Here is a 17933-nt window from a genome sequence, read left to right as displayed (position 1 = left end):
TAGTTAGTTATAACTGTTTTGTACGTCCTTACAATCGTAACAGAAGCAGAGATGTTTATTAGACAAATATACAAACGAGCTAAAAACGTTGTTTTCCTAACACGAAAAAATATAGCATCTATCGATTTTATACCTAGAGAAAAGCAAAAGGTGGCTTCATAAAGGCTCAATGATATATCATTTAACATTATGTTGGGATATTATTAAAATAGATAAAGAGAGAAAGATAAAATAGAGAGTGTGAGTGAAGAATGCGCCGCGTCCCCGCTCCTGTCCTATCCTCCTAAGCCAAAGCGAACTCGTCTCCTGTCCGGGTTGGGTTGGTTAGCTTGGAAGGAGGGGTTGGTTGGTAGTAGCAGCAGTAGTTGGTGTTACGCAGCAGGGTCAGTTAGAACAGACCCTCGATCTCGCCCGTCTCGGTGTTGAGGTCAATGTCGAAGATCGAGGGCCTCGTGGGAAGTCCGGGCATCTTGGTAATCTCGCCGCACATCGGAACAATGAAACCGGCCCCGGCCGACAGGCAGATGTCGTTGATGACCAGCTTAAAGTCCTTCGGTGCGTTCTTGGCGCTCGGGTCTCCCGTCAACGACATGGCCGTCTTGGCCATGCAGATTGGCAGAGTTCCGAAGCCCTGAAAGGAGAGCTTTCTAAGTGTTTCTAGCAAAGCAATTTGTCTACTAACCTTATCCGTGTACAGCCTGACGGCGTCCCTAACCTTCGGCAAGAACTCTATGGTACCGGCCCCGTACATTTCCTTCGCGATCTTGAGAATCTTTTCCTCAATTGTTAGGTCTAGCTCGTACAAAAGCTTGAAGTTAGGTGTCGTCTTGCATGCATCCATGACGGCTTGGGCGAGGTCGGCAGCGCCGGCACCTCCCAGAGCCCAGTGATTCGATACGACGGCCGCAAATGCTCCGACCTGCTTGCAAGTGCGCTTGATCAGATCGTGTTCGGCTTTGGTATCACTGGAGTGAGCGTTGATGGCCACCACAACCGGGACTCCGTACTTGAGTCCGTTCTCAATGTGCTTGATCAGGTTGGGCAGACCCTTCTCCACCAGCTCAACGTTTTCCATCGTGTACTCGCGGCGGAGTGGTGCCCCGGAGATGACTGGAGGACCACCTCCGTGCATCTTCAACGCACGAACGGTCATCACCAGCACGACCGCATTTGGGATCTTACCCGAGGCACGACATTTGATGTTGAAGAACTTCTCCATGCCAATATCCGACCCAAAACCGGCCTCCGTAACTACATAGCCCGGCTTGCCGACCAACTTCAACGCGATGTCATCGGCTATGATCGAGGAGCAACCGTGCGCGATATTGGCAAACGGACCAGCATGGACCATCACCGGAGTGCCTTCGAGCGTCTGCATCAACGTCGGCTCGATAGCATCCTTCAGCAGGACCATCATCGCTCCAGTCACTCCCAGATCATCGGCCGTAACAGGCGCACCGCTGCGATCGAACGCCACCACCATTTTGGCTAAGCGTTGCTTCATGTCCCCCAGATTGGTGGCCAACGCCAAGATAGCCATGATCTCACTAGACACAGAAATTGAGAAGCTCGTGTCCCGAATCATGTTCTTCTCCGTCGGGGACAGTCCGATCGTGATCTTGCGCAGATAGCGATCGTTAACGTCCAGCACTGTAATCAAAACAAAAATCAGCTATCAGGAACAATCGAAAAACCACATGACCTACCTCTGGTCCACACGACATTATGCGGATCGATGTTCAGCCGCGAGAACCGTCGGATCTCCTCCGGCGTCAGCGTGTACGGATCGACCTTGTCGATTCCGAGTCGCTTCAAGCGTCGCTGCTGAATCGGCGAAAATTTGCGTGAACCCTTCTGCGCCGGAACCAACCGCTCGTACAGGGCCTGATCGGTTTGGGTCGCTTCGTGGAATATGCGCGCGTCCAGCTGGGCCGCCAGCAGATTATTGGCCGCCGTAACGGCGTGAATGTCCCCGGTCAGATGCAAGTTAAAGTCCTCCATCGGAATGACCTGCGAGTAGCCACCACCGGCGGCACCGCCCTTAATTCCGAACGTCGGACCCTGCGACGGCTGACGCAAACACGCGACCGAGTTGCATCCCTTGTGCGCCGTCAACGCTTGGACCAAACCGACCAGCGTTGTACTCTTACCTTCGCCCAGTGGCGTTGGAGTGATTCTGGAAAAAGAGACAACCTCAAAACCCGTGCATTACAATCCCACGATCAATAGGATCTTACCCAGCGACGACCACGTATTTACCATCCTCCTCGTTCCTTAGACGTTCCAGCACCTTCAACGAGATTTTGGCCTTCTTGTCGCCGTACAACGACACCTCCGACCGGACCAACCCGATTTCGGACGCAAGCAGCGCGATGTCCTTGGGCGTTTGGGAGCGAGCGATTTCGATGTCACTGTGTGAGATGAGATTTTTGTTGTTGTTTTTTTTTAATGAAGAGCTTTATGTGCAAGTAAATCATCATTATTTTTTATCTCCAAGAGTAATCATAAGCCCGGGTAAAAAATGCTTACTTTTTCTACTATGTAATGTGGACACGGTGTCCAAAATATCGTTATTACCGTAATAGGCAATCTTTAAATGGATGTATCTCGAAAACTATATCAGATAGAAATCAATATCTCGGATTACTTTTTTTTTCATAATAACGGTATTTTGAGCACCGTAGTTAAAGACCTGTTTGACTAGATAACTAAGCCAAAGCTTTTTTTTTATTCAAATCTGCTTTGGAAACTTTAAAAAGCTTAACTTATTTAAAATCTTGTGATAACTTGGCTCAAATTTATATTGGTATTAGTATGTCTGAGTAGATTTATGAATTTATAAGCTGAAAATGAAAACAAATTTTCAGCTATGACGCACAAAAATTTAGCATTGCCAAAATTAACTGCTAATCTGCAATCACAGGACAGCCAGGTCATCACAAACGATTACCCAGCAAAAAAACTCACTTTTAATTGCCCCTAATTTGCGTATCACTTTTGTCATGCATAGTTTGTTGCCTGCCAGTTCTGAAACACGTTTTACAACCCACCTGGCTCTAACGAGCTCGTCGAATACCTTACCTGGGCACCTGCTCCAGCGGCTTCAGCGACAGCGTCTTGATCGGCCAGCGGAACTCCATGTCGATCATTCTCCGGGCGACTCTCTGGGCAGACTGAACGGTGTTCTGCATCAGCATCGCGACGGTCATCGGGCCGACCCCGCCCGGCACCGGCGTAACGTGAGAGGCCACCACCAGTGCCTCGTCGTACTTGACGTCCCCCACCAGCCGCTGGCCGCTCTTCTTCGTCGGGTCTTCGCCGTTGAATCAAGTCGAGTTGAGGTGAAGCCCCCAGAGAGGATCAGGTTCGGCAGTTAACAAGGCAACAATGAAGCGGGAATGAGAGAGAAGGAAGGTTTCAGGCATTATAATACACTTCATAGGTTGGTTGCTTGTTTCTGATTTTCGGCTTTTGGTGTTTCTTTAAATATTGATAACAACAAAGTGTTATGTAATAGGGTAGACTAAAAAGTCGCCAATATTAATTTTAATAGACACAAACACAAACAACGATGTAGGCAAAATTAGAAATGAAAAAATTATGCAATAATAATTTGAGTTTAAGACTTTCGTTGAGCACATTTTGAAGCAGTTTGTTATGATTACAATTGGCCTATAAGACCATTGCACATTTTATTTCAAGTTTTTGCTAGTTAAATCCTTAAAGTTGTGTACAATCGATATGAACTGGCAGTCACACAAGTGTGCTGGAAAAAAAATCGGCCGTTAATAGAAATTGCGCGAGCATCACTGCATTCTCGTCTGACCATAATAGACTTCGGAAATATTTTAGTAAATTGCTTGATAAAGTAATAGGAATAACTTTTGTTCAAAACCAACATAATCAGAATCTTTCACGTAAAGCTACTCTATTGGTTGGCGTCGTTGGCGTACTTTGTTTTCAAGGAACACCCCGGAGTATCGAGCATCATCCAGACACCACCGCTTAGAGTGATGGGAATGGGTATATTTCTGAAGTTTTTTTTGAAAAGGTCCAATAAACCAAATTTCCAGTTTTTGCACCCAAAAAGCAAAAATTGAAAATTTGGTTTATTGGACCTTTTCAAAAAAAACTCCAGATTTCCCCTACATAGGCAAAAGATAATGTTTCACGGAAAAAAGTCAACTCTCGAAATCGTGAATTGTGTCAAGAATATATTCACGTTTATAGTATAAATCTGGAGTTTTTTTTCAATAGGTTCAATAAACCAAATTTCCAGTTTTTGCTTTTTAAGTGTCAGGGGTATTGAAAAATACCCAAAAAGCAAAATCTGAAAATTTGGTTTATTGGTCCTTTAAAAAAAAAAAACTCCAGAAATGCACCGTACTCATGAAAGAATTCCTTCCTGGTTCAATTCAATTCAATTCGGTTTTATTGGTGAATAATCAAGATACAATAAGTGCTTTTGAGGTACATAACAGAGCTTTGGAGATCCTTTCAGCTGTGTGTCACATCATAATCCATTTTGGAACAATTATTACTTGTAAATAAAGGTGTCACCAAGAGTAAGAAAAAAATTAAAAAAAACTTACTAAGTTCCTTCGTGGTTCTCAAATTCATGAACACAATTCACGATTACGGGAATTGATCTTTTTCCGTGTTGTAGGCAAAATACTACAGAAACAAACATTATTTAAACATGAATCTAAACAATGAATGTTGCTCAAAATAAACTCCTGAACACCGGAAAATCTAAATTTGGGAAATAAAAATTTGGGCAGTAGACGGTTAGTTCATGCTCTGAACATGTTTGTTTTGCCTTGAATAAACAAACAAAAATTTATTTGAAAGATTTTTGAATTAAATTTGACAAGACTATTTTCTAGAAAAAGGGAAAAGTCTCCTGGCATCTAATGTTGGCATATCATTACTATGATATTCAATTACAGCATCTAAAAGACGTTAACAACTGAACATGCGTTTTGCAAAGCTCAGAAGAAAGTGAGCTTAAGCAAGTTTCCATCAAAAGTTTTGCAAAATAATTTGTCTAAATAGTGGGAAACAGCAAAATGGATGGAATTAGAACCGAGTCCTTAATCTGCCAAACACATGCTCATTTTTTGAAGTTTTGAGATCGTGATGACTTTTCGTGCAGGCCACAATTTCCTTTCAACTGCAAATATGTTACGACAAGTGTAAATCGTCTCAGGTACCTTTCTCTATTACAAACCAGAACAAACAAACAATCAAAGAGGACAAGAACCGGGCAAACGTTCTAAATCCACTGTAGGGGAGAGTGGGGAGACTTGATCCCCTTTTTTTGTATCGCACAAAACTCTGTCAATTTCTCACAAAACTATGATCTTTTTGCATGAATTGAAAGCTTAAACATTCAACTATGTATGACTGATAAGGGTATTTCACCAGATAAACTCTTCGAATCATGCCAAGTGTTTTAAAAAAATATTTTAAACCTGCATTTTCAAAATGTTGGGGGTAATTTGATCCCCCTTTCATCATTTTGAAAAAATCTTAAGCAAAATGTTTCTTATTCATCCAAACTTTTTATTTTTTATAAGTTACAGCAATTTCACATTAAACCTGTACGTTTGTTTTCAAAATATAACAAGTTTAGCATGCAAAATATTTAAAAACTTGAAATTTTCTTTTTTAGACCAAAATTGAGCATGTTTACAAAAGCTGGTAATTTTTGTTTACAAAACTTTTGAAAAATGGTTCAAACTGCAGTAAGTTATGTACAACTATACTAAAGGAAACTATGTACGAAAACCCAGCCCAATTATTTAATCTTGAGGCTGATTCCAGTGACTGTAAAAATGCAGGGATCTAGTCTCCCTAAATGCATTTTTTTAAACAATTGATTGTAAAAATAGTATGACGATAAATTTAACGTCAAATGCGTAAGGGTTTTGGAGTTGATATGTTTATCAAACAATTCATGTATAAAAAATATTTTTTTGAATAATTTTTGAGTGTTTTCCAGACTTATCAAAACAAAGAAAAAAGATCTCTTGGAAGTTTTTTGCTGCACTTTTTAGAAAAATGTGTGTAACTCAATCTAATCATTTTTTAATTTTTTTCTTTGTTTTCTACAATGAGTTTTAGTCAATTTCGCACAACTTTCTAGAACAAAGCTAAATGTTTTACCCACATGCTGACGAGATACAGGCTTGGGATCAAGTGTCCCCGGGGATCAAGTCTCCCCACTCTCCCCTAAATTGCTGTACAAAAGACACATTCCGCCCGATAAGGTAAGGGAAACGAGAGAGAGAGAGAATTTCGTTATCTCCTCTTTGGAGCGCCTTCTATTTTGGCTTTTCAAAGGCTCTCCCTTGTGTTGAGAGTTATTGTTGTCGATCCTCTGATTGTATGTATTTATAGCCCCTTTCAAACTGTTATACGGCTTCTGGAACAGGATTGATTAGATGGTACATACGACGACGTACATACGTTGTCGCAACATGTCATGTGACCCAGTGTGACAGACTTGGGTCTTAAATTTCAAAGTGATTTCGTTTTCTATCAGATAGGTCATGTTACAGAAGCGCATCAAAGTAGAAGACTGCTGTGTACTTTGCTGTACAATGTACACTTGTGGAGTTTTTGACAAAGAACTTTGTCCTAAGGGCACTGTCTACGGGTGTCAATCCAAAATTTCGCGAAGCGAAAGTGTAACGATTTCTGTAATTGTTTGAACGCTTATATCTTCCACCCAATTCAAGCAATCTGCATGCTTTATCCACCAAACAAAAGGGGAAGTCTTAAATTGCAAGTAGACTACCTCACAAAGTTGATAAAACTTTGTTAAAGTATTCAAAAGTTAAGTTGAAAATAAAAAATGAATGCAGGAAAAATCTCGGCTGCTGATTGGCTGAGAGCACTTTACAAATTTTGCCTTGCCTCCTGCTTTCGCGGAACTGTCACGCGAGAATGTTGCACCACTGTTGCCACATTTCATGCGAACTATTTAAGCTAGCACTTAGCCTCAGAAAATTTCAGTACCTACTGTGGTTTCATCAAAGACGAATCCACGGTGGTAATTTTATTGCTCACACACACACACGCACACATTGAAAGACACAGTTTGTGCACTACATTGGGAGGAATTCTGTTCTAATGAAGATTGTTATGATGGTCACCGGACAACCAGTATGATTTGGGGCAATGGGGTTGGGACCAATCTGGTAGGATATTGGCCACACCCGGAGTGGCCAGTGCTCTGGGGAAGGTTCTACCGGGGGGACATTAATCGAACCATACGACTTGGGGCAATATTGATATCAAAATTCATGGTTTTTAAAACTGGTAATGAAAATGACCATTTTAACCGGATTGACCACACCCGGAGTGGCTAGTGCCCTCGGGAAGGTTCTACCGGGGGACATTAATCGAACCATACGACTTGGGGCAATATGGGTATCAATATTCATAGTTTTTGAAACTGGTAATGAAAATTGCCATTTTGGCAGGATTGGCCACACCCGGAGTGGCCAGTGCCCTGGGGAAGGTTCTACCAGGGGGTCATTAATCGAACCATGCGACTTGATGCAATATGGGTATCAATCAGCATACCCATATTACCCCTAGTCGTATAGTTCGGTAAATGTCCCCCCGGTAGGACCTTCCTCCAAGGCAATGGCCACTCCGGTTGAGGCCAATCCGGTCAAAATGGTCATTTTCATTTCAAGTTTTAAAAACCATGATTTTTGATACCCATATTGCCCCAAGTCGTATGGTTCGAATAATGCCCCTCCGGTAGAACCTTTCCCAGGGCACTGGCCACTACGGGTGTGGCCAATCCGGTCAAACTGGCCATGTTCATTACCAGTTTCAAAAACCATGAATTTTGATACCCATATTGACCCAAGTCGCATGGTTCGATAAATGTCTTCCCGGGAGAACCTCCCTGAGGGCACCGGCCACTCCAGGTTGTGGCCAATCCTGTCAAAATGGCCATTTTCATTACCAGTATCAAAAATCATGAATTTTGATACCCATATTGCCCCAAGTCGCATGGTTTGATAAAAGTCCCCGGTTGAACCTTCCCTCAGGGCAATGGCCACTCCGGGTGTGGCCAAAATCCTACCAGATTGGTCCCAACCCCATTGCCCTAAATCATTCTGGTTTTCGGGTGACCGTCCAACAATCTTTATAAGAACAGAATTCCTCCCAAGCTGGTGCACAACCTGTGTCTATCAATGTGTGGATGTGTGTGTCTGAGCAATAAAATTACCACCGTGGATCCATCTTTGACGAAACCTCGTAAGGTACTGAAATTTTCTGAGGCTAAGTGCTAGCTTAAATAGTTCGCATGAAATGTGGCAACATGGTGCAAATTTTGCCTTTTCTCTTGCTGTCGTGGAACTTTCACGCGAGAATGTTGCACCATGGGGGGGGGGGGGGGTTGGGGGATAGACATTTTCCGAACCATACTTGTTTTGGCAATAGTTTCGTTTTCTGGCAATTTATTTTCACAGAGATGTCAATGATTGAAGACATTAAATTAGTATTACTTATTAAGGATTAAATAAATTGGCAAAGAATTAAAAAATATAAATAACAATAGAATGATTTTTTAGAGTTTTGTGCAAAGTTCTTTGTCTTATTGGTCATGCAGAACATAACCACCTGCACCTTTTTTTTTTAAAAAGGTCCAATAAACCAAAATTTCATATTTGGCGTTTTGGGTGTTTTTTAATACCCCTGACTCAAAGCGGTTTCAAAAACACCCAAAAAGCAAAAACTGGAAATTTGGTTTATTGGACCTTTTCAAAAAAACTCCAGACTTGAGAGTTGCATTTGCTTTGCGATTGACTTGACTTTGATTCAAAGACTACAATTGAAATTCCGTAGGTAGTAACAGTTCAATAGGGCGAATGTGCGTTTGTAAACAAGCAGTCTATCCCTCTCTAACTTGACGTGAACTGTCACTTGAGCAAAAGGGATAGGCTGATTGTTTACAAATGGAGATTTGCACTAGACTCAACCCTCGGTGGTTGATCACTTTTTCGTTTGACACTTTTTTAGTTTGTACCCCGTTGGTTGGTCAAAGTCAAACTAAAACAGTGTTTCTCAACCGGTGAGGACCCCTGGGGGGGGGGGGGGAATTTGGCCGTTCTTGGGGGGGGGGGGGGTTACTCCTTGAAATTGTTCTGAATAATACCATCATTTTTTTTTTAATATTTGCATTCTCTCAAACATGAGCAATTTTTGAAGAATGGAATTTCATAAATAATTTTATAAATAATAACATTATTTTAAACATGAGCATATTTTGTTATAAATTTCAAAAATTAGCTTTACTAATATTTTTTTTAAATAAATTCAAGCTAAATTTCATTTCCTATCAAAATGAGAATGTTTTGAAAATTTTTTTATTTTATGTCAATTTTGCTTTGGTTTTGTTAAGTTTAGTTTTTTTCAACTGGGAAGCTTTCTATAAAATATATTTGTGAAGTTTTGCGTTGATTCGTTTTTTCGAACATTATTCAAATTAATTCCTGGGAGTTTTTGCATCGTTTTGGGCAAAATTCCATTACTTTGAAAAATAATCGAGCATCAAATATTAGTTTTTGTAAAAATTATATGAAGTCTATTTTGTCTTTTTCTTTAAATAAAATATCAGTCATGATTTCTGTCTGTGATTGATAAAAACTAAAACTGACAACAGTTGATGTCAAACCATCGGGGTTTGAGTGTTCTGAACTGTTACTACGGAATTAATGAATAGCAAATTGTTTATAAGGACACAATAAAGTTATGAAAATTTTGGAACAAAAAATCTTGCGATATTAGCCTCTCGTTCCGTACAAAACGTGGCAATTAATAGCAAGACATTTTCAATGCCATAACTACAGACAACTTTTTTCTGTTGATAACCGAACGTTTCGCGCGACGCAACAACCTCCAAGCGAGAGTTGTTTATTTGTATAATTTTATTTCGCAGATGATGACCTGCTAACCCGGTCATACCCCTCTGCTCGGCAATAGCTACTCTTATTCACTAACGAGAGCTCTTCGCAATTTCACTCACCTGGAATCGAGTTGATGCCGCAATCGATCACGACCGCACTTGGCTTAACCCAGGCACCGCGAACCATTTCCGGCTTGCCAACGGCCACCACCAGAATGTCGGCTTTCTTGATCTATTAAGGGTCATGGATAGACAACATAAGTTACTGGTTTATGTTTAAAACTATTTGCAAACTTCAAAACAATATTTATTTGGAACAATTCTAACTACGTCTAAACTTTGTTATGAAGAAGAAAAAAATGACATGATAAAAATCACTCAAAATCCCTGTTTGATATTAAACACTGAAAGTAAATTTTATCTCAGTAAATTTCATGCAAATGAATCAATTTCATAAAAGAATCTCGTTCTGAAAACACTTCAAACCGCCAACCTTACCATCATGTTCAGATTCTTGGTCTTGGAGTGGCACACCGTGACGGTGGCGTCCGCCCACTTGAGTAGCTCGGCCATCGGCGTGCCGACGATCTTGCTGCGGCCGATGATGACCGCGTTGGAGCCAGCGATCGGAATGCCCGTGCGCCGGATCAGCTCCATGCAGCCGTTCGGCGTGCACGGCAGAAAGCCGCTGAGGTCCCCGACGGCGACGCGACCCTCGTTGACGGTATTCAAACTGTTGGAAAAGTATGCACGCACAATCATAGCTGTAGCTCCGAGGTGCAAATCAACGACAACTTACCCATCAACGTCCTTGTCGGGAGACACGGCATCCGTGATCAGGTGCGAGTCGATCGGGTTGTCCGACTCCAGGGGCATCTGGACGATGATACCGTGAAAGTTGGGATCTTCATTGAGTCGGGTAATCTGAAATTCAGTTGAGGTAATTTAAATTACTTTACTTTTTGAGAGTACGACAGTGGGCACCTGCACTTTTTAGCACTATAAGCTTAAATTAGCTAGAACAATATGATTTTTCTCTCAAAATGAATAGACAATCTAGTCGAACCTTGTAAAATGCATAAATTTTTAATTCAATTATTTTTTATTTAATTTTGTTAACAAGCGGAAAAGGTGGTAGAGACGATACAAAAAAATATCCGAAAATCCCCTGGGGCAAAGTGCTCCCCTTGTTTTTGTCACTAGATATATTTTTTCGAGAAATAATCATATAAACTTGTAGCATAACATTATACGGTAGTACAGTTTGGCATCATAAAATTAAATATTCAGGTAGATCAGAACTTTTTTGAAAACTCAAACGCTCGGGTAGTCTTTTGACCAATATTTTTTCTTTAAAATCTTATAATAATTTGTTAGATGAGGACAAATATGGATCATTTTTACCGGAGATAAGCCGGATTCCGATGGGGTACCTATAACAAAAACTGAAACTTTTTCACAAAACAATGCCGGAAATGATACAAAACTTGAAGGCATCACGCTAATACATCATCCTTCAAACTGCATTCGAATCTCTCCATTACTCAATATTTTCTCTTGCTTGAAGGATCTTTCCGCGACGGTCCCATGGATTCAGTTATCCTTAAAAATCTCTTCCAATTGTCAATAATTTCACTTTCTCATGGCTTGCGAAACGAAGCATTGAAGGGTGTTTGACATTTGATTGTTTTTGTTTGCTGGACGTTGCCATGATTCCCTCCCATAGCTGAGTCATTTTGCATCGTTCTGTAAACCGATTAGTGCGTCCATCTCGGGAATTCCCGGGATTTCTCCAAAACAGGGAATTCCCGAATCCCCTGGTTTTTTTTTACATTTTGTCCCGGGAATTCCCGAAATTTGAAAAAAATATCAAATTTTGGTCTGGAGATTCAGGGTGTTTTTTGTGGAAATCGATGAAAAACGATAAAAAATATTAAGCATATATCCAGGGTTTTGTTAACGTGAAGACTTCCATCATTGTCATGATTTTTCGTTCAAAGATATAATTTTTGCGTCGCTTTCAATATTTTGACAAAATTCCTTCAACAAATTGTTTAGAATAGTGCTTTACACATGCTGATTCCTTTTGGTAACGATTAGCCCATTCCTGGTAAAGTTATGGAAATCGTCATTAATCAATAATTGCCAACTAGGACGTCAATGACTGTGCCACAAAATTATATAAATTTTGAAGCACAATTGATTTAGATCAAAAATTCCTTCAATGGCTTCAAGATGGGAACAACCGGCACATGCTGATTCATTTTGGTGCTGAAATTCGTTAAATTGAATTTAATACAGAATATTTTATAGTGATGATCAATTTTCTTCGAAAATGATCAACGGCTTCACCTTAAGGTCCTATAAGCTTTTGTGTCTCACATGTTTATAGAACCTTTTCAGAAAAAAAACTCTAGATATCAGCATTAATTTGACATAGAAAGAAAAATTGTTAAAAATGTATCGAGCCGGGAAATGCCTAGCGCATTAGATATTTTCTTAATAATTTTATAATTTTTCAAAAATTTATTCATGATTTAAATTATTTTTCATGAAACATCTCAGGCAAATCCAGACGAATGTATTGAATCACGACACCTGTTTAGTGTTCTTTGCATAATATGTTGTTTTCTTATTGATTTCGATTAAAACAGGAATAAAAGAAAACAATAAGTACACCGATCTCCAAATTAGTTGCTTTAAAATCTCCTGAACCTATTTAGACTGAAGTCCCCATTTTCCTCAGTTGGCGGTAGCGATTTAAGATGTAAAATATTCTTTATATAAAACATGAATTTGTAAACTTATCAAAAATTCAACATCGGCATCTATAATTCTGTTTGTTGTCTTTTTATTTGTAATTTTAAACATTTAAAAAGTTTATGAGAAAATTCTTGTCATGTCATGCCAGGAGAAATAGGCCCATTTTAAGCCTAATAAGCGGTCGTGTTTGAATGATACTGGATAATCTGGATTGTTCCTAGAAATTCATTAAAACCAAGTACACTAACGAGTAGAGCAACTTTTTGTGAACATTCCTGTTTATTTTAACTTTTATTAAAAGTTATGCTATTCCTTTTACAAGCATTTTAGAAAAATATTTCAAAAATGCATTCTAATCAGTCGAGTGCATTGGGCCACGCCCATTTTTCTATTTTTAGCTTAGTTCTTTTTTTCTTCCAGCGCTCTTTTGGGTCTGCTTAGTGCTGCCAAAATTGATGAAATTTTAAGCGAACACTCACGAAAAGTAGCATTTATAGCGAAAGTTTCCTGGCAGCACTTGCTCACTCCAACAGGCGCTGCACCAGCATGTTGGTGGTGTTGGTGGCCACCCTTTGTTCTTTATTTGCCTTCGCTCCTCGCTCGGTTTTCTTCAGCCTTCGATTGGAATGGGTAGTCAAAATTCAAACGTCAGAAGACTAAGCGCGTTTGTTTTTTTTTTATGGCGCTTGTAAATTATTTACATGTATCGGGATTATTTTTCAAGTGAGTGACTAACTAATGTGCAAAAGAACATGTTGCCGGTAGTTGGAAGCAATTTTATATCTTAAGCGCTTTGAAATCGTTAGCGCAAGTGAAAAGATATTGATGGCGACTTTCGTTAAGCAGTTAACCTCTGATCTTGCGTGTGGATGTGTGTGCCACCAAAATGATGAGAAATGGTCTCGCAAAATAGAAATTATGATCAAAAGTGCATTAAATTTGATTTTATTGCCAGTAAATGGCATAAATTTGCGTGCTTACTCGAGGCGGTGCCGTTTCTGGTAAGTATATAGACTATGTAGTATTTTTGGAGCTTTAATCGAGCATCAAACTCTCCATAGGACGAAGATAGGTGTTTGATTAGAAAGGGTATATTTCCCCTAAAATAATTTTAAATATATAATCGCATTAGAAAAGAAATTAGATTAGAAACCAAAGCACAACAAAGAACAAACAAAAAGCCTTGCAAACTATTATAAAACTTCTATGCTTTGTTTAGATTAAAGTGTAGATTATCAGTAATGAATAGTATTGAGCTGATTTGATGATTTTCAGCTTGAATAACATGACAAATACTTGTTTGGCATTTGATCTTGGGATTTCAAAAATATTTTTCCCGTTTCAACCAGAAAAAAATGCCTTTGCGGTCTGCATCGGCACTAAGAGCTCTTCTTAACGGCACTCAGCTAGTTCTAAATGGCATTTTCGTTTAAAGTAATGCTATGCTTGTTGCCAGGTAAAAACCTCTTGTTTTTGGTATGAATAATGTGTAGAAAACGATTTTAGCGATATTTTTAGATTCCTTTGAAGGTTATTATGCTATATCTCACTTGGTTTTCAATATTACTTCTAAGGATCTTCGGGAGCTCTAAAGATTAGCGTAATGCCAAACAAGTTCTTCTATATTCTTCTATGGTCATGAATTATAGCTTTCAAAAAGTGATTTTAACTAGCAAGCAATTTTTGATCTATCTGAAAAACATCAATATATGCGTCTTTTCGTACAGGAGCTTTTGTAGATTCATTTGAAAGTAACAAGACACTGATAAACTATTGACGGTAGCTGTATTCTGAGTTGAGTTGCTACAATGTTGTTCAATCTGTTAGACTTGTCCTGCAAGCGCTACTTTCCGGAACACAAATCAAAATTAATTATGCATGCTTCCCAAAATCGTTGAACCTTCCACTGCAATCACCATCAGTATTCAGCAAAATTCCAGCAAGGGAGAGAAAAAACAACTTTCATCTCTTCCCCCGAAATAATAAACAGCCCCAACTGCAAAGCTGTCCCGCACTCGATTTGACCCCTTTCGCATAAATCATCAAAAGTAAGTAGCGTTTTCTAAGAGTACGCCAGTACGATTTTCCTGTCTCAAAACGAAATTTACGATAAAAAAATACCTTCCCCTCCCCCCTCAAACTCGTCGGCACGATCAATTAAATTCTACAATTTTGTTGCAATTGGCCACCACGAGAGCACACCCCACCATCACACAGTCCAAATTTGCGCTGGACCAGCCGTCTTCAACTCATCGCACCGCACCTAGCACATGTCACTTCTTAATTAATTCGCCAACATAACTCGCTGTCGTCGCTTCTGGCTGTTTTTTTTTTTTTAATTTCATTCCTGTTGGCAGAAATCTGTCGCAAATTGAGGGCCCGCGGAGATGTCATGCTTCTGCGAGGTGTGAAATTACCGCAAAGTAGAAACACGGCGGTTTACATGTGGAATGGAAGTAAGTATTTAGGGTGTGACGAATCAAAACCAAACGGCCCATCAACGGGGCCATTCATCATAGTGATGGGGAATATGCAGTTCTGCAAAGGGCTTATTTATGTTACGATTTTAAACGCCTCATTGTGCGATTAGTTGACTCTGATGAATTCAATTATTTTAGAAAAAAAGCAAATGATTATGATTGACCTCCATCCGAAACTTTAGAAGACGTATTTTCTGAATGTATATTTTTTTAGTGGATAGAATACTTTCAAATTTGCGGAATATCATTCAGACTAGCAAAATGCAACAACACACATTCTAAAGGGAGAGGGGGTGATATATATTCGGTGGAAGTATCTTGTTATAAATTCTTGAGGGGTCACATACATGTAGGAAATCAGAAATGTGTTTTAAAAGGAACCTGTAACTGTAAATAAACAAGCTCTCAAACAGAATTTAGGGGAAATCTACCCTTTCCAATCAAACACCTATCTTCGTCATATGGAGAGTTTGATGCTAGATTAAAGCTCCAAAAATAATATTTTGTCTATAAACTTACCAGCAACAGCACCGCCTCGAGTAAGCACGCAAATGTATGCCACTTACTGGCCAAAAAGATCACATTTAATGCACTTTTGATCATAATTTGTATTTTGCGAGACCACTTCTCATCATTTTGTTGGCACACACAGTGACACACACGAGAATCCCCCAAACGCTTAATGAATATCGCCAAAATTAACCTTTCACTTTCGCTTACTTTTTCACGGCGCTTAAGATATGGAATTGCTTCCAACTACCGGCAACATGTTCTTTTGATCATATGTAAGGCACTCACTTGATGAATAAACCCGAAAAATGTAATAAATTAGCAAGCGCCATAAAAAAAAAACGCGCCAAGTCGTTTGACGTTTCAATTTTCACTTTGCATTCCAATCGAAGGCTGAAGAAAACCGAGCGAGAGACGAAGGCAAAAAAGAACAAAGGCTGGCCGTCAACACCACCAGCAGCACAGCCAGCGATGCCAGGAAACTTTCCCTATAAATGCCACTTTTCGTGAGTGTTCGTTTGAACTGTCAGCGCAAATGGCAACACTCGACAGAGTGTTGGAAGAAAAAAGAACTAAGCCGATATTAGAAAAATGGGCGTGGCCCATTCGCATTCGCCTCGATTAGAATACCCTTGGGAATTTTTTTTGTTAAATGCTTGGTAAAGAAATAGAATAACTTTTAGTGAAAGTGAAAATAAACAGAAATGTTCACAAAAACTTGCTCTACTCGTTGGTGTACTTGGTTTTAGTAAAATTCAAGGGAGACTCTAGATTATCCAGCATCATTCAAACACGACCGCTTATTAGGATTAAAATGGGTAGATTTCCCCTAGTACAGCATGTTGATTCAGTTAAAATCCGATGATTTTATCAAAAACATAGCGGGTTTCGGGAAAGAGGGTGCGCAGCTACAATATAAAATTTCCAAAATTTCTAATAAAACCTTTACACTTTTCCTTTACTTCCAATCACTTTGCGTGCTTCAGGAAAAATGTCCCCAGCATCAATTCCCATAAAAAATGTATGATTTAAACCATCAACCATGTGCACGGTCGTCCTCGCGGAATCATTACACAAAACAGTTGAAATAGGCGAAATTTTGTCTCATGTTTCCAATGTTAAAATTCTTGCAAATTCTGTACTACTGTAGGTTGCGACAAGATAACACGACGACGTCGACTAGTTGCTTTTAAGTCAGGCTAATACAGACTACGGAGTATTTCGTAGAAACAAAATTCTGAATAAATTATTAATTTATTTTTTCAACAACATATTTTTGAAAATATCTCGAAAGATTGTTTCTTTTGGCTTCACAAAGAAATTTTTGTTTGATAACCTGGTCGCAGCACCTAAAAAGACCTAATAAAATTTAGTTGTGAAGAAAAAAAAAGAGATTTTTGTATTAATTTAAGTGTAAGAATGTTGATTAAAGTTGGAACCTTATTTTTTGGATTTTTTTTTTGTTATCGAATGAAAAGTTTTCTTTCTATTAAGTGTTCAAATCTTGTTCACTTACGGATTCTAAGTATTCAATTATTTTAAATCCACGATTCACTCTATTCATGGCAGAAAAAAAAAATTTAAAAATTAAAAAAAAAATCGGATAAAAAAATAAAAAATTTGGGAGGGTCACTCCGAATCGCTGGATCTCGACCATAACTCAACCAGTCGAACGATGTTTTTGATCTCAGAATTACAGATTTGATCAGATCGAGTTCTGCTAAATTCTAGAATCATCAAGACATCTTTACAAATCTAAGAAAAACGAATGGTCTCGATGTTTTTGGGTTTTTCCGAGATAAGGGGAATTGAAGTAACCAGAGCCGTCAGTTGAGTCCACGGCGCCCTTGGCGAAACGCCAATTTTGCGCCCCTCCCAAATTTACAAGCATTTGATAAATTGAAGTTAATTCCTAGCAAGCTTAGGCATCGTAATATATTTTTTTGCAATTCCACTGTGAAACTGTCAACTTTTCCTGCCCTTCTGGAGAAACGAAACGGGCTACTTTTCCCTATCAAAAATAACAGAATGAAAAATTAATACCTTTCAATAACAGTGCTGAAAAGTTCTACTTTTCAGCACTGAAATGGGTGCTGAAAAGTTGAACTTTTCAGCACTAGTATCGAAAAGTAACATTTTTGATTTTTTTTTTGTTTTGAACGATGAATTTACTAAACACATGAATGTTTGACATAAAATTCCATTAAATAAGCGTTTTTCGGAATTGCAAAAAATGTTGTAAGGCC

At 39.2% G+C, this 17933-nt stretch overlaps 1 protein-coding gene across 2 annotated transcripts in view; it reads right to left on the bottom strand.

Annotated features, from left to right (window-relative positions):
* The window catches only part of LOC120432503 (C-1-tetrahydrofolate synthase, cytoplasmic), a 231747-nt gene continuing 213814 nt past the window's right edge, over positions 1-17933 (bottom strand). For both annotated transcript variants that reach the window (XM_039597724.2, XM_039597722.2), the window contains 8 exons: positions 10734-10858; positions 10433-10667; positions 10055-10166; positions 3082-3313; positions 2238-2411; positions 1707-2176; positions 683-1650; positions 1-631 (listed from right to left, as the gene is read on the bottom strand). In XM_039597724.2, the coding sequence (XP_039453658.1) occupies positions 389-631; positions 683-1650; positions 1707-2176; positions 2238-2411; positions 3082-3313; positions 10055-10166; positions 10433-10667; positions 10734-10858 (2559 nt within the window). In that variant the 3' untranslated portion in view covers positions 1-388. The remainder of the gene's footprint in view (positions 632-682; positions 1651-1706; positions 2177-2237; positions 2412-3081; positions 3314-10054; positions 10167-10432; positions 10668-10733; positions 10859-17933) is intronic.

Source organism: Culex pipiens, chromosome 1 (assembly GCF_016801865.2).
Source record: "Culex pipiens pallens isolate TS chromosome 1, TS_CPP_V2, whole genome shotgun sequence".
In the NCBI taxonomy this organism is placed as follows: domain Eukaryota; kingdom Metazoa; phylum Arthropoda; class Insecta; order Diptera; family Culicidae; genus Culex; species Culex pipiens.
The sequence above is the reverse complement of the archived record's forward strand: the minus strand, read 5'-3'. Positions and strand labels throughout refer to the sequence as shown.